Source organism: Haemaphysalis longicornis, unplaced genomic scaffold (assembly GCF_048455015.1).
Source record: "Haemaphysalis longicornis isolate Haplotype H1 unplaced genomic scaffold, Haemaphysalis longicornis Haplotype H1 scaffold_2, whole genome shotgun sequence".
In the NCBI taxonomy this organism is placed as follows: Eukaryota; Metazoa; Arthropoda; class Arachnida; order Ixodida; family Ixodidae; genus Haemaphysalis; species Haemaphysalis longicornis.
Genome location: NW_027526295.1, coordinates 238,733,179 through 238,757,007, shown reverse-complemented (window position 1 = coordinate 238,757,007; position 23,829 = coordinate 238,733,179). Strand labels below are relative to the sequence as shown.

Here is a 23,829-nt window from a genome sequence, read left to right as displayed (position 1 = left end):
GCCCATGACGTGTCCAAGCGTTTTGAATAACTCTTTCGTGTCTAATCTATTAACACCTGTCTTTCACTTCGAGTTGTTGATCAATTCGCTTTCGCGCTACTAACGACTAGCCTCCTGGTTAGCTCAGTTGGTAGAGAGACTGCTCCGGTTAAGCAGTGGTCCCGGGTTCGAATCCTGGACCAGGACGAATTTTTCTTCAACTGCAAAGTTTCTGAGAAAGCTGTATATAGCTTTCCTTCGTAGCCGTTTGGCTGCATTTAGGTGGATGTCAAACTTTCCTTCACATAATCATATACTTGTGCGCATGGCATGCACGCCCACACGTGCATCCCCAATCATGCGAGGTTGCAGGAAATTTCGCTGACAGAGAACATCAAACAAAACGAACATTTTGGTGTGAAATACCTCTAAAAGCTGCCCTCGATAGGCTGACTCTTACCTTTGGTAGGGAAGAAGCCAGGTTCTTCAGCTCGCAGGGATCTTTGTCCAGATCAAACAAGTAGGGCGGCTTCCCGCTCACAAAGTTCGAGGGACGACTGCCTGATTCAGGGCAGCGGACTGTCGCCCGCTGACGCCAGTTTTTGGGGAACTGTAGAGAATTCCAGCGGTAGAGGCCCCTGTGATATAACAGCGCTCCATTAATCGGGTAACAACCACCCCTCGTAATGAGAAGCGTATATTTGGGCAGTTTGAAGAATACGTCTTCAGAGCAACTTGGAAAAAAATCAGACCAGAGATGCGTGAAAGATCATCCTTCTAACGGTGAAGGAGGAAGCGGAGGAGAACAGCGAACGGAAAGGCCGGGGCGTTAACCATGTTTAGAGCCCGGTATATTTCCCAGGACTGGTGAGCGGGTGTTTAGGGGATAAAAAAAAATAGGGCAGGCGAAAACGATGACGGTAGGAGCGGAGACGCGCGCGCAGTTGATGCCCTCATTAGGCACTAAAGTCATTCGTGGAAAATTTTATTCTTCAGGAAACCTCTAAGGGCTTTTGTCGCCTTCTGTTAAGTCAATGGTATCGACCGATGTCCTAATGTAGTCTCCTCTGTAAATGGTCGGTGGTGAAATCGGCTGTGGTCGGTGGCAAGCCCGCTTGTTTCCGATTAAGTTTTCGGTGCACGATCTGCCACATGCGCTTGGAAGTTTGTCTTAAAAGCCTGATTAGTCGTCCCGGAACGTAAAAATCACACTAGTCCTGGCGTAATAATCTAGATAAGACATCGCGCTGCTGACTTAGAATAGGCTTGGTGCAACATATTTCGTCAAGTTGCCGCCAGTTATTCAATGGGGCTGCGACAAAAACTGACGGCGTTTTCACCAACACTGCCCTGTCGAAAGCGAGAAACGTGCCGTGTAGGAGTACGGACAGCACACTTTTCAGTCATCAACGCGCTAATGCAGCTAAACTGAGAAGTAACAAGGCAAACGCATGTGGTATGTTGTGCGCACTAAGACAATGCCGCAGTGTTAAGTATCTATACGCTATTGTAGACTAGTTGCGCGCAGCAAATGTGAAGCTACGAGGCATACTGAGGTCCATACACTCGGGTAGCGGGGGACGGAAGTGTCCTTCGTACAGCAACTCTAGTCCTTCCAAGGCGCCAACGCCGCCTATCACCTTTCTTCAACCGGCCTCCATGGGACATCACGGTGCACGCGAGACGCGCTTATTGCGTGAATGGTTGAGAACAGTGTAGCATCCACAGTGCTGCACGTCGCCTGTAAAGCGAACTTTTATAGGAGCCTGAAAGCAATAAACATCATATTCCCTCAGGTAATCCGACGGACCACCCGTAGAAATGTGATTTCGGTTCACGTAATCTGTACTCGGTTGATTGATTGGTTAAGGGGTGAACGCGCCGACTCTACACATGTGATGAGGAGTGCCGTAGTAGAGGGCCCCGGATTAATTTTGACCACCCACGTGGGTGGTCAAAATTAACCGGTCTCCATCGATTCAACCGGCTTCAACCGGCCTCCATAGAATATCTCGAACACGCGGGCGTTTTCGCTTTTCGCCTCCACCAGAAAAGCGGCTGCCGTGGCCGGGAATCGAACCCGTGTCCTTATACTTGGTTCCGATTTCTTTCTTGCAAAACAAAAAATGCTATTGTTTTGCTATCAGATACAAAAAATGCTATCAGATACAAAAAAACGTATCTGATCAAACATGTCAATTCTTTTTACAGCGTCTGCAGCATAGGTCGGACCGTGTCGTCCGTTTGCTGTAGGTCGCGCGTAACGCAGAGGCACAAAGCAAGAGTATACATAGGAGGCGAAACGACCCATTTTGGAAAGCGCGGCCCATTGAGGAGACAGTCGAGTGTTTTAGCAATCCGTCTGCTCCACCTGTACCGTGGTTACCGTGTTGACTGGGTCCCGACTGCGCGTGCGCGCGGAGAGACGGCGAGGAGGTCACGCACCACCGTAATAAATGCGCGGACATGTCGAGGTCCGGCCCGCGGAACTAATCCACCATACCGGAACGAATGCACAAGTGCCCAGACGGGTCCCTGTCAACACGGTACGCACGTAAAACACGGAGCACACGGAGTGCTAAAGCTCTGTAATGTCACAATGAAAACGAACGCGGACTACAAATCTTCGTAGTTAGTGCGGCGAAAAAAAAGCTAGTGGCATCTAAAATGACCGTGGCCCCAATTCATTCCGGGGCTGCGCCATGAAATTCCGATCGCGGTGGCTGCGCAGTTTTAGGGGCGGAGCTCCTAAAGCCATGGATCAGTCCATCCCTTGTGTCTCGTGGTACGTGACCGCCGCATGCTTTCGGAGATGTCGCAAAGTGGGCCGCGTTGCACGCGCAAGAACCGGCTGCAACCGGCAGCGCAAACTCGGCACCGGGAGCGCGAGCTTGTCTGTGTTCACCAACGGAGGCGCGAGCGCACGTGCACTGCGAGGGGGAGATCACGCAAGAGATCACGCCACGAACGCAGGCAGTCGTTCTCGGAGATCGAACGAGACGCAAGGACCTTTGCTCGTTTCCTCTCGTCTTGTTCGGGCACAAGTTCGCCCTAAATATAAGTTCTTTCTTTACCGTTGTGTCCCATCCTACGTGACAAATTGTGGTGGTGGTGCGGGGTAGTCCTCGATGGCGCGGGGTCTTTCACCAGGTCTGGGCCTGGGAGCATTGACTTCGAAAACAAAAGTTGATTTGTACAATGTACGCACACAGTCTTACGTCTTTCTTAATGATGTAATGGGCGAACTTTCACGGGAGATTTACGGTTACCGATGATCTCCCCCTCTCGAGCTTCGCCCCACTTATCATCATTCATTCCGTGGATATGGCGTGATTTTTTTTCACCCGCTGCAGATGCCGCTAGCTTAACCTATGCCAAGCGCTTGTGACGTCATCTGGCCGCCCTAGGAAGCGCCGTTTCCCTTCCCGTCTTCTTACTCTGTACGCCATAGAGTTTCATACTAATATATACTAGAGGGAGATCTGTCGCTGCAGTCGCGGACAGCCGTGGGCGGCACCATTTCCGCTGGCGACGTTCCTTGCCTACTTCGCTTAGCTAGCCATATGGCTCCTTTCTTGTCTCGAAGCCAAAATCAACAAAAACAGGGAACATTTTTTCTTATTCATAGTGCATGAAGCTTCTACATAATCACTGACAAATTAGTTTTTTTTTAGGTTCAATTTTATAGAACAAAACAAATTTGATGAACCTTCTACAGTAATATTGTTGCTTTTTTGCAGCTAGAGCCAGCTTTTCATGATGTTCATGAGCCATGCCAAGTACAAGTGGAACGTGCCTGCATGGTACATGACGGAACGCTCGCCGAAGCGCGGCTCCACTAGACAGTGGCGCCAGATTTCCCTCTAGTATATATATTAGTATGAAACTCTATGCTGTGCGCACGGGTAGGAGCCGGTTTCTAGACCCGTCGGCGGCAACGCAGAAACTGGTTCCCAGACCCACCGTAAAAGGGCATATTGTCACCGTAAGAGGTAGACGAAAAGTAGAGAGGGGAATATTGCCTAAGAAAGCTACCTCCTGTAACAGAAAAAATAAGTATTTTGCGCCTAATAAGTTTTTTGTGCCTGCCCTCAGAGCAACGCTAGTATTAAACGAAGAGTGTAAAACGTAGGTATATTAGTTTCTTTTTAGTTTTTTTTTTTATAAGATGACGCGTCATCAGACCGCTACCACGGCCGCTGGATGAGAGCGCACGCAAGTGCGCCTTTCATCCAGCGGCCGTGCCGCTACAAAGGGGATACCACTATCAATCATCAATCATCATCATCATCATCCTCATCATGTCATCGGGGCGGTTTCATCTCCCACCGCTGACGTTTAGCTGGTGATCCCTTTGCGCGAGCCGTGGAGTTTGCGCGTCGACGGCGCTGGCGTTCTGGGACGCGCGCCCGTTGACGTTCGAGTCAACGCAAGCGAACCAACCACAAATCCGCTGTTTCAGCAGATTTCACACTGAGCTGAACTGGGTATGATTGTTTTTCTTGGCGGAGTGGACGTGAGGAATTAATTTCGACCCCTGGGGATCCTTAACTTGCCCCGAAATCTCCACACACGGGTGTTTCCGTCATTCGCTTCTATCGGAAAAATTGTCGACGCAAGCCGGGGTAAAAACCGCGTCCTTGATCTCGCCGACAAACTTCGCCCAGCGGCAGCAGCCGCCAAGACATGCCGCGGGCCATTCGGTCGCCTGGAACCAACATATTCTAGTTCACTCTACCACAGAATAAATATATTTTTTTCTTTGCGTCTAGCAGAGCTATGTCGCCGAAGAACTTCCTATTTGTTTTCGCAGAGCTTCCAGGATGCTGCCGCCTCCGGCGTTCATTGTTCTTTCGCTGCAACTCCCCTTCATGTGGGCTGCTGTGTAGTAACTCAGCCACCGCGGCGCGAAAGGCACAAAAGCGCTGGTGAAGCGTCATCGATTAGCTTCATATTTATCTACCGAAAAGTTGACAAACTAGTACATGTTGTCCCCTGCGTAGTACCCCGTCTTGCAAATAGGTTAACCAAATATTACACGACAACTTGGAACTTTCTTTATTACCTCGCATTCAGGGACATTCGAGATTGGGAGCAAGGCTCCCGTACGGGAGCCGAAACGTCTTTTTTGTTAACACTCGTAGTCGGTGCCTGTTTTTAATTTATACCATGTTTTTAATTTGTATCATTCCAGGGACTTGTACATATCGTAATGAACGATCGTGCGATTTTGAGGTAGTTAAATGCGGTCGCAAGTGTTTTGAGAAGTGGAGAATTGATGCTGCGTGGAAGGGAGATTCTACGTAATGGAAGTTGATCACTTCCTCTTTTCCGTTCTACCAGTCCTTGTTCTACCTATCATGTTGGGTGAGGTCAAGTCCAGGGAACGGCCGTGCAGAGCGCAATGAATGCAACTCCGTTATACTCACTTCAGTGCCCGTGCAGCTCTGGAAGTCGCCATGAGTTTGTCGAGGTCAGACTCAGGTCGTGAGCCACCAGTCGTTTTGAACCGATCGTCAAACGTCCCGTTCACACTCACGCCCTGCACCAGCTTGTAGCTTCCGTAGCGCAGGGCGGCTGTGCCATCGGTTACATCGTAGTTGTACAAGATCTCGGTCCTAGGTGATGACTTGTCCGAGGAAAGGGCGTGCCACATATCTCGGCCGTCCAGCTGGCGACTAAGGCGGCCCGGTTTCCCACCTGGCGATGCGGAGAAACGTGCTAACATCAACGTAATTGGCCATAAAACGAAATTCAAATATGAATATATCGTGCTAACATAACCACTGACATTAGAAACGTCGTTACCGGTAGATTATGCCTGCTCAAAATGTGTATTAGTTTGGAGAAACACAGTTTGGAATTGTTACCAGCAGAGCAGGGCTGTCAATTGGCAAGCTTGTACTGGTGTATACTGGTCAAACAGCGCTAAGACGACGGATATAAAAAAAGAGAGGACAGAGGGCGTGCGCTGACTAACAACTGGGAATTTATTATACAGGATAAACATAACTATATGTATACATACAGGGAAACGACAATTCAGAGAGCGCAGTCATTTGAGCATAACGCTTAAAGCAAACATTTGAAAACGTAAGTTGCAAGCGTGCGAGGATAGTCGTACAGCACTGGCTAGAAAGTTAACCTCCCTGTCTGGTAGCCTAATGGAAGCCTGGCTGACACAACGGCTGTTTTTCGTGGCGTGAAATGATTCCTCTATTCCGCGGGTGAGTTGATCTTTGTGTTTGCCATTTCGGTGTGGTTGAACGCGGTTTAGCCAAGTTTGTCGAGCGAAAGCTCGCTTCTTGAGCCGCCAGCGCAAGACAAAAGTAAGATCTCTCCTAGTGAGTACGGCTGCTCGGCGCAGTGGCCGCTCTCGGCGCGAACACGCAGTGGGCTTACCTGCAGCGCCGCCTGGTTTTCTGATGGCTTACACTTTTCCTCTATTCCCCTGGCCGCACCTCTCCCCTTGAAACGAACGAGGGATTAAGCGCTTTCACTGAGCAACCACACAAGGCACTGGCTTGACCTTGGCCGAACTTCAAGGTCACATCGATTGATTGTCCGGCCAACTGTTCTGGGAATGCTGCGCCCATTTGGCGCTCAGGGAACGTCACCTCCGGACGCTTCGGGTGTTCTACGAGGCCTGGATCCGGCCCGCATCAGGCTCACGGACTCAGTCAGGGTCGTTCTGGAGTCGCTACTAACCTTCTCGAAGGAGGCGGGCCTCCTAGATAAACTGTAATTCCATTTCCCTTCCCTTCCCAGTACCCCCTTTAAGCCAACGTGGCTTTCTGTTGTAATAAAACATTTTACAACAAAAAAATGACCTGAAGTGATAGAGCTTTCGTCTGAAACCGCTGCTCTCATGCAACGACGTCAGGGTCAAGGAGCGCCGGGGTATCGTCATCGACCCCGCGAATCACGACGGGCGCCGTGAGGTACATTGACCCCTTCACGATGTTGCGGACGGCGACGTTCGTGCGGCGTTGGCACCATACGGCCGTTGGCACCGCACGGCCTCTGACGCTCCAGAGTTCCCGGCCGTGCGGCTGGGAACGCTGGCGCGTCAGATGTGTTCAGGACAAAGGCTCGACGACGACGTGGTCGGTGACCCTCAGGTTGAACTCGGGCGTGAGAGCCGACGACTTGCCGCATTAGCTCCGTCGTGCAAGTGAGCAGGTGCTCGTGGTCGTGACTGGCAAGGCCCCGCAGTGCCTTCGCTGCTCCGTTACGGGGAACAGGAGGCGAGACTGTAAAGTGCCGCGCTTCACACTTTGCCACCGATTCGGGCACGAAGCCAGCGTGACGTACGCGAAGTGGGCCGGACCGCGGGGTAACCCGGAAAGGACCGAGTGCATTATGGACGAGGTGGAGACTAAGGAGGCGGCAGCAGGGGGCGGCAAAGACCCGGGGGTAGTAGACGCACCGCAACACAATCGAGAGACCTTACAAGAAAGTGGAGGCCCTGGTCGAGGCTCCTGCCCTGCTCAGTACCGTGCAACCAGATGTGCCAGAGCGCCCAGCCCAAATTCGCTGCACCGGGCGACGCGCCGACAGCGGGGCCGATTCGCGCCTCCTCCAAGCCGCCAGCGGCCGACGTGCCCAAACATGCAGGCGCTGCAGAGTCGCCTCTCCTTTTCCCTTCGCAATGGCTGGGTCGAATCATGCCTCGGACGACCGGCCCGCGGCAGACACGCCGCTACATGCCCGGGGGCGGCGGCTTTGGCTGACGCAATCGCTTCGCCTCCATTCATCGGATTCAAACTTCGGCAAGCGAGAGTCCTGATTGGAACGATTCAAACCGCTCGCGGCTGCAACAGACTCCCGGGGTATAAAACCCGCCCGGAAGCACAGCGAGCGCGGCACTTTTCGGGGGCACCGAATGTAGTGGTGCTGTAGCCTTTGTGCGAACCATGTAACGACTTTGTTACCCTTTTACATACTGTATATAAATGTTGCTTCAACTCTTCGTCCGCTTGTGAACTTCATCGCTCTGCTCTGCGCCGCGTCGATAGCGGACGCAGCAAGGCAACGTCGCTACACCGGCGACTGCGCTCGAATGTTTAGTCGCAAAGGTGGTGACAACGTAGGGATGGCTGATTCCCAACACCGACCATAATGACGTCCAGACGGGTGACGCCGAATGTGGAGACCCGGTGTACGTGGAGGTCGAGGTGCATGGCGAAGAAACTTTCCTTTCCTCTAAGAGAGCGGACTTCGCAACTATGACGACGACGACCAAACTTTGCCGATAAGGCCGCGCCAGGAGAACGCCGGGTCGCAGGGAGGTGGGGACGGCTCCGAACCTGTGAAGGTGCGTACATTGGGGACTTCGTCGACGTGCTCGAGCTTCAAGCCGAAGCCGAGCACGCCCGACGACATAGGACCCACAGCAACGAAGAGTCCGCAAGAGCACGGCCCTTGACACCACTTTTTTTGGACTGTTAAGATGCCGTTAGAAAGTTCTTGTGCCTCACTTAAAACACATAAGTTCAGGTCATGCTTTAGCAATAGGCGTCGGCTCGCACGGTTTTTCTTTTTTGGGTGTGTAAGGAAGAGGGAGAGAGGGGCCGCTTTCCGTTCTTCGTATTCTGGAAGTCGAAGTGTTTTTTTTTTTTTTTTCGTGTGCGTGTGGGTGCGCGCGCGTGTGTGTATGTATGTGAACGTCGTAAGCTAAGTGTATTCTTCAGATAAAAAAAACGACTTTCTTCACGCCCCAGTTACGCGTCGCCACTCTCAACGTGCGTGGTTTAGGCGACCGGAAGCGACAAAATCAGCTGTACCGTATTATAAATGAGCAAGGCATTGATATAGTGGCTTTGCAAGAAACGAAAGTTTAAAGCGAAGGAAATACTGAGTGAATGGTGCGTAGTTTTTGTTCCCGCTACCAAGTTTGTGTAAGCCATGCAGTGGGCTTCTCAGCTGGGTGCCTCCTCTTAATTCGCCAGAGTGTTGGAGCGGCGGTTCAAGCCGACCCATCTGATATGAGTGGGCGGATGGTGGTGTGTGATTTTATTTTCGCGTCGAAGGAGTGGCGGGTTGTTTGCGTGTACGCGCCGATAAGGGACGATTAACGAAAAGTAAGTTTGACGAGCCTCGTGCTTGGCTCGATACAGAACGCGCTCTTGTGCTTTGAGAAGTTTGAGCTCCACTTAGACATGTTCGAAGCGAACACCGAGCAGCAGGTACCGATTCGCGCCGTACACCCCAAACACAAACTCTAGGCCTAGCGATGGCACACCCGAGAGTTGCTGGTAGTATTCTAGAAAAGTGCTGCGTACCTCCAGAGTAGCACATACTGGCAGTATGGGATTCGCCAACTGAAGAATCCATCACGAGAAAGATTTGCGTTCAAACATCGTCGTCGTTAGACGGAGTGGTGCGAGATTTTTATTACAGTTGTGCAATACCTGTTCGCACTGTTTATATCCAAGTCGACTCCTCCTTGATCCGTGAGAAATATCCCATTTCTGCTATGGTCTTACTAAGCTCCTAATGGGTGCGCTATTCTAGAAAGCGGGAAACCCGGCGACGAGTCGGAAATTCCCAGAGACTCGTGTGGTTTCGCGGTGCTGAAGCTCCTTGGCAAAAAACTGGAGTTTTATTCGGAGCTCCCTCTCCATAAGATCCCTCTCTTATGTCGCAATGAAGGAGCACGCACAGGCTTCTTATCTCTACTTTCCACCCGGTAATGCTCTGCTCCATTAAAATCATCTTTCCCGAAACACTGGCCACGCAGTATTATAAATAAATTAATTCTATGCACTAGCTGAGGTTAGAAATATTTAATTTTGCTTGTAGCCAGAGATATCTTGCGATGCCCCCATGAGCCGGAATCGTGTGTTTTGTTTTGGATACCCCAGCTGCCAGCACTGTTCCAATGAAGTCACCCTTTTCAAGATGACTATCCACTCTCTTATAGGCAAAATAGTTTTTATTCGTTTTTAAATTAGTGCCGTAGCCGTTCTCGGGGTTAAACGAAATAGACCCAGAAGTGCGACATATATATTCGTGTAAAGTTGGAGCTCGAACGATGCAAGGGTCCGCTGAAAAATTTTAAACACGTTCATTTATTGTTTTAATACCCTGTACGCATGCGTTGGTTGTAAGTACTTCACCATTGCCTCGATGCGCCCTCTGACATCTCGGCATTGGGATCTCGGGGGACGAAAAGAGCTACCTGTGAAAATATTTGCTGCTGCACAGGACGCCACCATAAAACATTGTTGAAGCTTTTATGCAGCAATAAATCCAATCCCGTCAGCTTTACACTGTAACCTTGCAAACGCAGGTGCAAATAATGCGCTATGAGTAACTTCCACGCTTTCTTAATCTCGCCTTTAAAAAAAAGCGACGCTGTTCACTGTTGAAGTCACGGACATTCGGTTATTCGCGGTATTTTTTTAGCTCCTGGTGACTTCCTTGTTACACGTGTCTTAAGAGTTTGAATAAAAAGAATCAAAATGCCAGTCGATCTGATAGAAAGCTTGGTAATGTCCAATAATGTTGGTTTGCCTGGTGTACTTGATAACCGAATGTCCAGGACGCACAACATTAGCTTTGTCCAGGAGGCACAAAACACCACTGCGAGTTGCTGTTATCGCGAGAGCGTTGATAGGGTCATTGAGCGATCTTTCGTTGGCGCCATCCGCCCGAGCCATGCTCATAAATCGTCCAGGGAAAGATGTTATCATCACCAACCAGAAACTACCCCGCCGGCAGCCAGAAGCGCGCGCTCGCCTAAAGCTGAAATAGGTTGCACTGACAACAGAGGTGGAAAACGCCGCACCTGTGGAGTAAACTTCATCCTCCAAACTCATGGGTGGTCACAGGGGGATCGGCACACACGGTCGCCCGCCATGCGCGCAGCTTTCCCGCCGAAGCAGGTGCCGGCGCCACATTGTGTCATTTACAACAAAAAGTGGCTCAAATTATCGATACGCTCCAAAAAATCACTAGGAGTCCTAGAGGCTGAACAGAGAAAAAACGAAAATGTTTCCTAATTAGAAATTATACTCAGAAAATAGCGTCGAATACAAACATTTCAAATCACTTTTAGAATCTTCCATGGCTGGTTCACTACCACCCGCTTTATCTGACGAACGATGGATGGCGCCACGTGGCTCTTGGTCGCGTGACTTTACCAAACATCAACAATGTCGCATTCTCGCACTAACTTCGCAACATCCCGGAGCCGCATGCTCTCAAGGCCACGCCTTGAAGTAATTATGAAGTAATTCCTGCATAAGTCGAAACCGGAGTAAGGAGCGGGAGCTGTATTTTTCTTTCAAGCATGAGCTGATCAGTACGCCAAAATACAGTGCGTGTGTGGCCCTCACCAGCAGCGCTGTAGAGTGTGGGAAGCCAGTCAGTGATGTGCATCAACTGCTGAGACACCCTCCTCCTTTTGGCGACCAGCGGTGACCACAGGAAGGCGGCAGCTCGGGTGCCTCCTTCCCAGAGGGTGGCCTTGGTGCCACGCAGGGGCCAGTTGAAGCTGCGACTCGCGTGGGGGCCCCAGGGCTGGCCGCCGTTGTCGGAGAGGAACACCACGATTGTGTTGTCCAGCATCTGGGCCTCATACAGCGCTTCTACCACGACGCCCACAGACTGGTCCATTGCGTCTACCATGCCTGCATTATTTTAGTATTATAGTTATTGTCATAATTATCATAATAATTACTAGAAAAACCTGTAATGGTTTCCCTCGCTGTGGACTGTTTCGCTCTGTGCACCTCTACATAAGGGTTGTGGCTGAGAAGCACCCTTTACAAGCAACCCTCGATTCTCACGCTGATGTTGACTCGGACATGATGAAGAGGGAACGTCTGCCCAATAAGCACAACGTTATCAAAATTAACAAAAAGATAAACGCTGAAACGTCAGGATTAGTTTGGCATTAAATGAAATACAAGTCTCAGAGTTTGCGACGTTAAGCGCCCTAAATTCACCTGTGGCACACAACTAAGTCCACGCTGGTTGAGGTTCTATAGGCCCATGGGGGAGGGGACTCTTGAAGTATGTTATCTAGAGAAGGCACGGCAAGGCGACAAGTGTCACCTGTGTGAACCAACAGTCACCTTTTCTGTTCTTCAGGAAATTCAGGATCCCTGCACTTATTTGCGCGTCAAGTTACATTACAATTGCCGCAAACCATGCATTACGTTTGTTTGCTGCTGTGTTTTGTTTTTGCCGTCCAGCGGCGCCCGGCTCTGTTATCTGTATTTCAAGCCAAGTGCGCGTATCCTTTCCTTTTTTATGTATGCTGCACGGATTATCTTTCTTGATAGGGACAGTGTTTCGCCCTTACGTCATTAGACTCGAATAACATTTTTTGATCTCCAGTATTCTCGATATAATTCCACGGTTAGAGAAACAATTAGGCAGAAAGATAAATGCTCGCAGGGCAGACGCTGCGGCATTCGATTTGTCGACACTTGCCTGAGGACGTCGTTTTGGCGACCTCTACTTCGCCGCTTGTGTGTTATTTGAGCTCATAGTGGTGCACAAGTTCGCTCCAATAAACTTTGTTTTCAGAAGGAGTAGTAGTAGTAGTAGAAAACTTTATTATAAAGTCAGGCTATCTAGCTCTCAGAGGGTGGTTCGTCGTCTCCGGCTACATGACAATATTCACATCAGAGCATTAAATCTCTAGACCGTCCCATGTATTGTGCGTTTCGCGTGAATAACCCTGTATAGCGTTTTAGAACTTGTCTGCATAAACAGGTAGCAATTCAGCTATTGCATCTGTTTTTAGGCAAATGACGTTTTCTATGCGCTAGGGTTTTTTATTTCTCGAAAGGTGAAGGCGGAGTACATGTAATCGGAATGATAGAGCCCCTCTATTGTTATACGGGATCCGCTTTACCACCTGATGTTTCCGCTCTTGAAAACTTCATATTAAGGCGGAGCGTTAATGCCCTCGTTATGCAGAAGAGCCGGCGTTGTCGGTGGCGTTGACCGCGAGCAAAACTCCCGTAGCACCGCTTGCAGTGCTTACTTAAACCCCATGGATCGTAAGGCGCTGCACCATCAGCCGGCATGCCAGCAGGCGGCGCGCCCCAGGGGCAGCCGGCGACGTCAGTCTCGTTACCTGTAGTAACCGCAATTTTACATTATTTGCGCATGCGTAAAGGCAGTGTGATACGGCGCGCTCAGTTTTCAAGCCAATGTGACGCGTTGAACGCGACGTCGTCGCTGACCTATAGAGTGGCCTGCGTCGGACTATAAATTGGACTTAAAACGCCGTAGTCCCCGTTCACTCCTGATACGGGTGTAATGGATGCGCTGTTGTATGTCTGTACCGGGTGCAGTACAGTCTTCCTCCTTACCAAGTACAGTACAGGAGTCGAGAACCCTTCCGATCCACGGGTTGAACGCGTTCACGCGCTTCTCGGCGGGGGTCCTCGCGTGAAGCACGCACGCACGCGACGCGCCAGCCCGCAGAATCTCCGAGTACTCCTCCCCGGACCGCACGTCGAAGGCGCGCAGGAACTCGTCCAAGCTCGCAAACTCCCCGTGCTCCAACGCCTCGTGCATTTCGTCGTACTTGGCCTTCAAGCGCCGTCGACGCACCCGTACGACAACAACAACTACAACTACCACCGCCAACTACCACAACCTACGCCACGTGACCACCCCCAATGCTCTGCATTTACTCGTGTCCCTCGCGCGGGGGCATGCGACGGAGTTTTTTTTTTCACGTTTGTTTTCGCTTCTCGGCCTCTTCCTCCACTCCCCCCTCCCCTCCTCTGCCCTTGCATGTGAGAAATAGCTAGCTAGCAATGCATGTCTTCAAAAAAGGGGTTCATTGCTTGATGTGCTGCCGGTAAAGCCGGTTAAACCGACCCAACAACAAATAACGCATATGCCTTTCGTTATTTTCATGATCCGGGTGGCCCCAATTCCTCGCAATATGCACGCCAACTACCACCTTGGCCGCCGGGCTGCCCGTGCTCGAGCCCTGACTGCGCGATACGGCGAAGACCCCAGCGCCCTATATACAGATGCCACCCCCTATCCTGGGCGCGCCGGCCACGTAGCCTGCGTGGCTACTCATACTGGCCAATGCGTCACTGCCGCCACTACTACCACAAGGTCAATCGATGTCGCCGAAGAAATAGCCATTGCCCTGGCCGCCATTTCCCGCCCTGACCAAGTAACCATCCTCACCGACTCGCAGACAGCCTGCCGAAATTACCAAATTGGCCGAATTTCTTCATCAGCACTTCACATCCTCAAAAACTGCTCAGCGACCCCTGACATCCGCATTGTCTGGGCTCCTGGACACGCCGCCATCCCCGGCAATGAAGCGGCGCACGCCGCGGCTCGCGATATGATACACCGAGCCATTGCCGACGGTGGCCAATGTTTACCCCCTCACGATCAACTCCACCCACTCAGTGGCTACACGGAGATTCTCGCGCATTACCGGCAAACTCGCCGTCGTCTCCCACCACCACACTGGCGCCTCTCCAGAGAGGACGCTACAACTTGGCGGCGGCTACAAACGAATACCTATCCACATCCCACTCGCCTCCACCTCATCTTCCCCACCCAACAACCTTCCCTCTGCGCTTACTGTCCCCAGCCCGGCACCCTCTACCACATCATATGGGAGTGCCAACGAACTCCAGACTTGCCCCCCCTTTCCAACCCAACCTTCGAGCAGTGGAGGGCTTCCCTGGCCAGCCCGGACCCGGATATCCAGCTTAAGTTGGTGACCCGAGCACGGACGGCCAGCCGAAGTCAAGGCATCCCGGACTAGGGACGCCTTCCACGGGGCGACGCCCACACATCAGCCTCTGATGAAGAAATAAAATTTTTTTTTCTCTCTCTCTCTCTCTCTCATAATACTACAAAAAACAACGCCGTCTACGCCTGTTGATTGAAGGAAATTACGCAAAGGGAACATACAGAGCATTTTAAGCACCTGAACCCTTGGGGCCACCTCTACCCAACCATTGGGAACGGCGAGCGAATTTCGCACTCCTCAGGCATCCTTGGTGTTATCATCATCATCGTCCCCGCACTTATATGGCGTAGCAAGGCACGTATCTTGGCTGGGCTAACATCGCCAGTGTCATTAAAGATCATTCCGTGTCTCTCTCGTAGACCTATTGTATAATATCATAATAGAAACTTAACGTTATTCTAACAATGGCTGATATACAGTGAACCTCGGACATCTTAGCATTATTGTATCCTTGGACCACGGCACTGCGGCGCTTACAAAGTAAACAATACTTTTTGGAGGCATAGAAGTGATATTTTGAATATGAGTGTAATAATGTGCCTTACGACGTATGTTTCAGAACCTACCAGCTTCCCGGTAAATTGCAGGAACATCGAGTTACGTTTCCAAAAGAATGGTAGTAATCATTACCTTCGTTGTGCTTCCATTTACGCACAATCGCTCATAAACCTAACTGGGCTTTTCCGCCATCGGCTGTGAAGAGTAAATTCCGAGCTATCGCACCGTCCTATACCCAAATCCATCGTAAGCTTATGTGTAAACATTTTCGAATGCAACACGGCGATAATTATACAACGGAATTTGGAGTCGACAAGCTCACTCTGATACTCCCAGCACATTTTTATGTTATCCTAAATTTATTGATTTGCTTATTTTACTTTTGCATGGCGTACTCATATTTGCTATGACAAGCTGCTTCACTTTAGTCGAACGTGGCAGCCTCACCTGCATATATCGTGCGGTTCTTCTCTCCAATGTAAGGAAACTTATCTATATTCTTCTGAGGAGCATCCAGCATATCTCCGGATCCCAAGTGAGGTGCTTGATGACACAAGTAGAGAAAAAAAGGCTGCAAAACACAAAAGCGAACAAGCTCAACACACAAAAAATATTTTTACAAAATGAATTTGCTAGTACGTAAGCAATGCAGTACTGAAGGAAAGTTCCTTAGTTAACGACTGACCGAGTCCTGCACTTAAATGGTGCACCGTGTGTTTACAGGCGTCAATAGTCATGATTGTTTCAGTCTGTGGCCTATGTCGGCAGGCCCACTCACGAGTGAGCTCACACATCACCCACACACCACTCGCGAGTCAGTGGTTTGTGAGCCTCACTATCGTTTCAGATTCGGGACTGCGAGTGTGAGTGAGTGTGAGCGCCACTCGCATAGAGCGCCGCTCACCACTCATAAGTGTGAACACCGCTAACCTCTCGTGAGGGGTGAATGACGCTTGTGAGTGGCACCGGCCAATCGTGAGCACTGCCTGCTGACACTGATCACGGCTCATTGATATCACTGAAGCTCGCATTCTACTACTTTTGTAAAAAAGAACGTTGCTACGCAGCAAAATATTTAAAAGAATGTTTAGTGCAAATGTGGGAGAAAACTAAGATAAAGAGGACTGACGAACGATCCTGAAGAAATATTTACAGGAGAAACCAGTTAAAAAATGCGAAATATAAATTATGCGTGAAACAACCATAATAAGAATGCAGAAACACTTCTTACAAAAAATTGTTTTTAGAGGTTTTGAGGAAAAATACATCAATAAAATGGGATCGGCACACCACTCTTACTACATCTTTGCAGGTGAAATTGCTCCCCGGAAACTCAGTCCATTTGTGATTATGCGGAAAACAACCACAATAAGAACGCAGGAAGAATTTTTACAAAAAAAGCTGTCAGACATTTTGAAGAAAATGAATCTGTAAAACGCGATGGACGCACCAGCCTTTAGGCATATTTACAAGATAAATGTTTCCCAAAAAATTGAGCCCATTTGTGATTATGCGTAAAATAAGCATAATAAGAACGCAGAAACACTTTTTACAAAAAATGCTGTTAGAGATTTTGAAGAAACGAATATGTAAAACGCGAGCGACGAACCACCCTTAATACATTGTCACAGGAGAAATGTGTTCCCAAGATATTAAGTCCATACGGGATCATGCATAAAACAAGCATAATAAGAACGCAGAAACACTTTTTACAAAAATTGTTCTTAGCGGTTTTGAAGAAAATAAATCTAAATTCGATCGCTGAACAACCCTTAATACATCTTCAGAGGAGAAATCGTTCCCAAGAAATTGAGTCCGTTTTTGATTATGCCTAACAAAAAACAATGATAGGAACATCGACAACAATGTAAGTGATTTCGAATGTTCCCTTTTTTTCTCTTTTTTTTTTGTGAATAATTCGCACGCCAGAATCTCTCTGTATCGAAATCTCTCAGCAGTGAAAGGTCCGGGTGCCTAACTCTCCGTGTGCAGGTGTGTCCCCGTACCGAATGTGTAAAAATAACCCAATAAACATAAGTTATTACATTTCTTACGTTCCTTAGATCTCGGATTGTGTTATAATTGACTAGCGGTACCCCGATGCCCGGGTGGGCCACTGAAGTAATGACACTAATGAACATAACGTTCTGTTATTTCTTGTCATAATTATGTAGTTCACCGCGAAGTTGTACGCAATTAGCGGTTGCAGAAACCCGCAACAGATGGCGAGCGCTATGTGTATGCGGGAAAATTCAACTAAATTCCACGTCCAGAGAGGTGTAAGTTTAAAAAAATCCAGCTGACGTCTTTATGCACGCATTAGGGCAAAACCCTGAAATTGGTTTTTCGACAACTGAATGGGCAGCATTAGCATGCAAGGACGAATAGAGCATACCAACAGGCTGTTTAGTTATGGAGTAATTTGTTAAAACGCGTAATTTTCCGAAAATTGCGATTTCCCCTATTATGTGGGTGTTATAAAAAAGGTTATATAAAAGTGTTTACATGGCTGTATACGTTACCTATATCCACAAAATCCAGTTCAATATCTGAAATGGCCTGCTATAAAAAAATGCATATACGAAAAACTATTTCAGCGCTATTCACTCACTCCAAGTGTATTCTTTAAAAAATTCAGGAACATTCAGCTTCTGCACTACAATTGGAATGTGCTTACGAAATTTGAAGCCGGTTGAATGAGCAGCTTTGCTTGGCGTTGATATCACGTGTTAGGCCTTTTCAGCTCATCAGGCGTGTCATTTAAAAAAAATTATTTTCGCCGTTTTGCCGTCTTCGCAGGGCGAAATGCTTTAAATTGGTTTTGTGTATTTGTATTTGTAGTAAAAACCAATTGGATAAAGCAATCAGTGAAACACTTATTTGAGAATGTTTCAGACGATAAACCTAAAACATTAAACCCAGCTGAAAAAAACCATTGGCCGATCAATTGGTCCAATTTGCCACCCAATGGGTCCAAATGGAATCCCAATGGGTCCAAATGGAATCCCAATTGGCCCTATTGGAGCCATAGAGTTTCATACTAATATACACTAGAGGGAAATCTGGCGCCACTAGGGGAGCCGCGCTTCAGCGAGCGTGCCGTCATGTACCGAGCAGGCACGTTCCACTTGTCCTTGGCATGGCTCACGAACAGGCTGAAAAGTTGGCTTTGGCTGCAAAAATGCAACAATATTACTGCAGAAGATTAATAAAATTTGTTCTGTTATTATAAAATTAAAGCTCCAGAAAGATTTAATTGTCAGGAATTATTTAGAAGTTTCATGGATGATGAACAAAAGAACAATGCTACCCTTTTGGCTTCAAGACGAAAAAGAAGCCATGTGGCTAACCAAGCCAAGGAAGCGAGGAACGTCGCTAGCTGCAATGGCGCCGCCCACGGCGGCACGCGAATGCAGCGCCAGATTTCCCTCTAGTATATATTAGTATGAAACTCTATGTATTGGAGCGATCCGAATTGGGCCCATTGGGCCCATTGGCTCGATTAGGATGGCCAGTTGGCCCAATTGGACCCATTGGCTCCAACTATATGTTAATACTACTGACTGCTCCAACATGATGACCCAATCGGGGAGCCATTTTGGATAGTATTTGGATAGTATTCAATTACGACATCAATTGGCTGAAATTTAATTCTCTCTCTCACTCTTAATTTGAAACCTTCAGAAATGTTCAGAACTTCAACCTTTACAAATGTATATTTATGAGACAATTAATTTTGATATTACAATCAGCAATTCAAGATAAAGTCCTTAAAAAAACATAACAAACACTAATGAAAACTTTCCGACACGAGTAGCAAAATTGTTTTGAAATAAAACCCCGATCCAATCCAATCGAATCCAATCCATAGACGGACAGTGGACAAGTTGTATTCAACGTGGTGTTGGCGGTGTAGGTTGTAGGCGTGTTGGTCGGTTGCACACGCAGTCTTCTCTGACTGCGTTGGAAATTTCAGGTGGTCTGCAAGAGTGTGAGAAGGGAGAAGTGGCGACGATGATGTCGCACACCCATAGCAGTGTGTTTCAAGATTCATATTTACGCTGAACGCCGCTAAGCCTCGCACCGAAGGAAGCGTGTCTGTGTTTATGTGAGTATACTGTTTATATGTGAGTTTTCCTTGCCATTTTCACTCCTCATAGCGTGAGCGGTGTTATCAAGAATTAATTTGTCTGCCTAAATATATTTCAGGGCTGTTCATATTACGATTGACGGGTTCACGACATCGCCGTGCAACGCAGTTCGCCATGCACGGGACGTTGTTGAAGAGGTGAGCTCACGCCACGCAAAATTTCAGTGCCTTGTTGTTTTAATGCGCGAAACTGCGGTTTATTATAAAGTTAACCCATTGTTCGCTTTTGCCACTCACTTTGTGAAGGTCCAGCCAGCCTGCGGCGAGCGGAGCGCGGCATGGACAATGGCCTGTGAAAAATTGCTTAAACGACGAACTGTCTGCATGCTGTGTATACAAACAGAGCAATAAAGATATTCATTCATTCCAAGAGTTCTTGTATTTGTGATACAGGTAACCAGCGCACTGCAGCGGCAGCTCAGATGGAGTGGCTGCGGCAATGGGATGAACCAACTAAAAGTGCAACAAGTTGGCGGCAAATGGGAAGACCTATTGGCGTTCCAATGGGTCGGCCAATAGGTCGCCTAATTGGACGGCCAATGGGTCGCCCAATTGGCCGGCCAATGGGTACGCCAATGGGTGCCTAAAACATTATTGGCCGACCAATTGGTCGACCAATTGGCCGACCTATTGGAACGCCAATAGGTCGGCCAATGGTTTTTTTCGGCTGGGAAACTTTAAACCTAAATACCACTGAAAAGAAGGCTGTGCCTTTGAGAGGAAAAAACTGAAAAGAAAATGTTGATGGAGATCTTATGCTTGGTACTCCTAAAATTGAAATAGTAGGTCACGCAAAAAGACTTGGAATAATATTTGAAGAACACCTGCTGTGGAATAGGCACATCGAGCGAATTCATCAAAATTTGCGTATTACAGGTGTTCTTACCAGGCTGCGTTTCTATCTCCCAAGAAGTGTTAAGCTAATAATTTATAATTCACTTTTTGTATTCGAACTAAATTCCTCCCAGTTGGTCTGGGGAAATACAACAATGTCAAACATAACAAAACCTCATATCTTACAAAAGAAAGCTGTGAGAGCTATCTAAAACTTGCCGCATGATGCTCGCACTTGTCCCATTTTTTAATAACTTTGTATCCGCGCTGCTACACATTTGTATAAAGACACGCTTTTCAAGCGTTACTACGCAGGAATAAAGCGTAACATCATCGATTAATTATCAACTATGAAACGAAACAGCCTTGTTCACTATACTCGCCATGCTGAAACATAGGTGATACCCCATACACGCACGGATTATGGCAGCCAGTTGCTTTCCTTTACACTGCCGTCATTACTGAACTCGCTGGGTGAAACTGTTATTATAGAAGAGTCCTCATTTTTCTGCCTGAAGTGCGTCTTCACGCACGTGCTGATCAAGAATGCTTGCTGTATAAAGTTTTAACTCTGCATATACTTTTGTTACCGTTTCACGTGTATGTATATTTTTTCTGTACATTTCTACGTAAGGGGCACGGACCCCGTCAAGCCTTCTTTCTCTGGCTTTTTGCCTTTGCCCCTGGTATCTGTGCTATTGTTGATACCAACGTAAAGATTGATTGATTGATTGATTGATTGATTGATTGATTGATTGATTGATTGATTGATTGATTGATTGATTGATTTTGAACTTCAGAATCGGCACAATAGCGTTGGTAAGGGGAAAACTGTAAAACTCCTTTTTAGATATTCGTAAGAGCTACACATATCAGCAAAATGCACTTGGATATTGGAAAGGGTGAGCGAGATAATGACGAATTTACAAAAACACAATTTTCTCTTTTTTCTTGCTTTGGAGTGTTATTTGGAGTGTCATGACGTAGAGGCCTCTACGTCGTGACACGAATGTTCTCCCGAAGTTGCAAGTCCCTAGGGGCCGGAGTTTCGCCTGGGCATTGATGAATCGGTCGGTCGGTCGGTCGGTCGGTCGGTCGGTCGGTCGGTCGGTCGGTCGGTCGGTCGGTCAGTCCGTCAGTCAGTCAGTCAGTCAGTCAGTCAGTCAGTCAGTCAGTCAGTCAGTCAGTCAGTCAGTCAGTCGGGCGCTTCTCTTTATAAGTATTGATTGTATTGCTTTATTCAACGATTTGATATCACAATTTTACTTGAGAAGTTGTTGGCAGAGAAGTGATTTTTTTCAGCGATGCTGCATATCGCTCGCACTTCTTCTTGTCGTGGTCCGTCATCAGGATTATTCAGCAGAATACGCTGTGCGGCAAAGCGAAATTTCGGCGAATCTCGGTACATAGGCGTTCTCGTTTTTTGCTGCGATCAGAAAACGGCCGCAGAGGCCGGGATCAAATCGGCGTCCTTGCGAACTGCAGCACAACTCCTTAGCCACTGGGATACTGCGGCGAGTTAACCACTAAACCTAATTGACATGGTTCAATTAGAAATAATATTCAGCCACAGGAGCTGTTTGGTGCTGCTTTTATGTCGGTAACCATCGTGCACGATGGATTCTTTCATCAGCATGCAGCGATGCTGTTTTTTTTTTCTTTTTTGCTCCATCGTCTGCCATCACCGTACTCAGGATTTTCCCAACCGCGGGCCGCGGTTGCCTTCCATTTGATCTTCGTTCCGACTAGAAAGTGGTCCCCGTCCAGTGGTTATTCTTCTCTCTGTCCCGTCTTTCGCGCTGTGATTATTTATGAGTAAAGCATCGATGCTTCAGCTGCCGTGCCTCTGGGGCGCTCGCAATACTCTCATTCTTGTGCTTGGCGTTCGGGCCATTTTACGAAGTTTCCTGCGTGGAAACGGGGCGTAAATTGTTGGGCATACTTTTCTCGATAGGTGCTAAGGTATGCGGATATGTGTAGCAGTGACAGAGACGTGTTTCAGGCCATTTCCTGCGGACTAACCGACGACTGATATCCGTCGGTGCGCGTTGCGAAGTTCTGAAATACCATGCCTTCTGAAATACCATGAAATGATCCTCCCTGCTGTTCGGAGCCTTCAAAACGTGACATGGGTGGGTTTACAATTTTTCAAGCAGGCGCTAGCAGGCGAGTTGGCCACAACAAAAACTTTCCACGTCCGGAGCTCCAGTGCGCCTAAGGCCTTTCTTACGTCAGCCACAGTGGTGGTGGAGGGGACTGCAGGTGAGGAGCAACTTAGAGGACATGTTCTGGGGCTTGCGTGTTGACTAATGATGACGATGATACATGGAGCTTCCTGCGGAAGTTCTGTGCTGCCGGCTGGCTCAGCAGATGGATCAGCATGGAACCAAGATTACCGATAAGCTTACTATTCAAACCGTCGTTTCCCCTGAATGAAAATAGTGCATAAACCGCTCATGAGAACGGGTTGGGAAAATACTAGCAAGATTATGAACTTTCTGCACCCTCTTGTGCTCCGTGTTTTGTGACAGCGTTTGTGAATTACCCTAACTTATGCCAGGAGAGAACGGGGTCATCACTTCGCAAGGTTTTCAAACGGCCGTAGAGCCCTCCGTATTTTCTGCGATTAGAAAACCGGTTTCTACGGCCGAAAATGCTTATAACAAACTCTCGCCGAAACTCTACATATACAGATACTATATCGAAGATGTAAACCTTGTGAACTGCCAGCGATAATTCCGGTGACGCCGAGACATGGCGAAGTTGGGCTTTGAGTGCAACGCCATTGCGCCAGGTGAAGGGCTTCGTGAGCGGCCCGCAGACGCTTCCTCAGTGATGTCCAGACACCCGGTCGCTTTGCCTGCCTTCGTTGGGAGGCTGCTCCTTTCTTAGCAGCCTCGCTTCGCGAACGCTTTGGCTGCTGCACGAGGGCCTTTAAAGACGATCGTCTTTCTTTGGCTACTTAAATTCGAAAACTTTGCTCTGTCTGTCTGTCTGTCTGTCTGTCTGTCTGTCTGTCTGTTTGTCTGTCTGTCTGTCTGTCTGTCTGTCTGTCTGTCTGTCTGTCTGTCTGTCTGTCTGTCTGTTCGAGTGAGTGAGTGTTTGAGAGCGAGTGAGTGCGAGTGATGAGGGCGAGTAAAGAGCGTAAGTGCGAATGAGCGCAAGTGGTGAGCGTGAGCGCAAGTGCTTGAGGAAAAATATATTCTGTTAGTGAGCGCGAGTGAGCGACGTCCAGTTTTGCCGAGGTGTGTTCAGCAGCATGCGGCGAATTTATTTTCAAATTGTACGGGTGTCACCCTCGTTTGAACAAATTACAGTTCGACCTTATCGAGAAATAGCAACAGTGTGACAAGAAGATTGCTAGACACACTCGCTATACGCAACGCCAAGAACACACATTTCGGTGTTCAGCCCAGCAGTGTAGCTTTTCTTTTTTTATTTACCTTGTTCTTCTTCCTACTTCTGATTAGGTTGACGGCTCGCTGGGTGAACAAGGTCGTCGCGTAGTGCCCCGTTTCGTTCCGGAGAGGTTCCGTCCCGATCCAGAAATCCAGTCCTGTTCGGTTATCCTAAAAGGCCGAAGAAGAATAGGCTTAATCGAGGTCAAGGC

The 23,829-nt window shown here is 48.4% G+C and overlaps 1 protein-coding gene across 1 annotated transcript in view; it reads right to left on the bottom strand.

Annotated features, from left to right (window-relative positions):
- The window catches only part of LOC144170217 (arylsulfatase B-like), a 38,453-nt gene that overhangs the window by 344 nt on the left and 14,280 nt on the right, over window positions 1-23,829 (bottom strand). The window contains exons 6-10 of the mRNA XM_077699867.1: window positions 23,663-23,788; window positions 15,683-15,806; window positions 11,322-11,615; window positions 5,409-5,679; window positions 440-617 (exon numbers count right to left, since the gene is read on the bottom strand). Coding sequence (XP_077555993.1) covers window positions 440-617; window positions 5,409-5,679; window positions 11,322-11,615; window positions 15,683-15,806; window positions 23,663-23,788 — 993 coding nt within the window. The remainder of the gene's footprint in view (window positions 1-439; window positions 618-5,408; window positions 5,680-11,321; window positions 11,616-15,682; window positions 15,807-23,662; window positions 23,789-23,829) is intronic.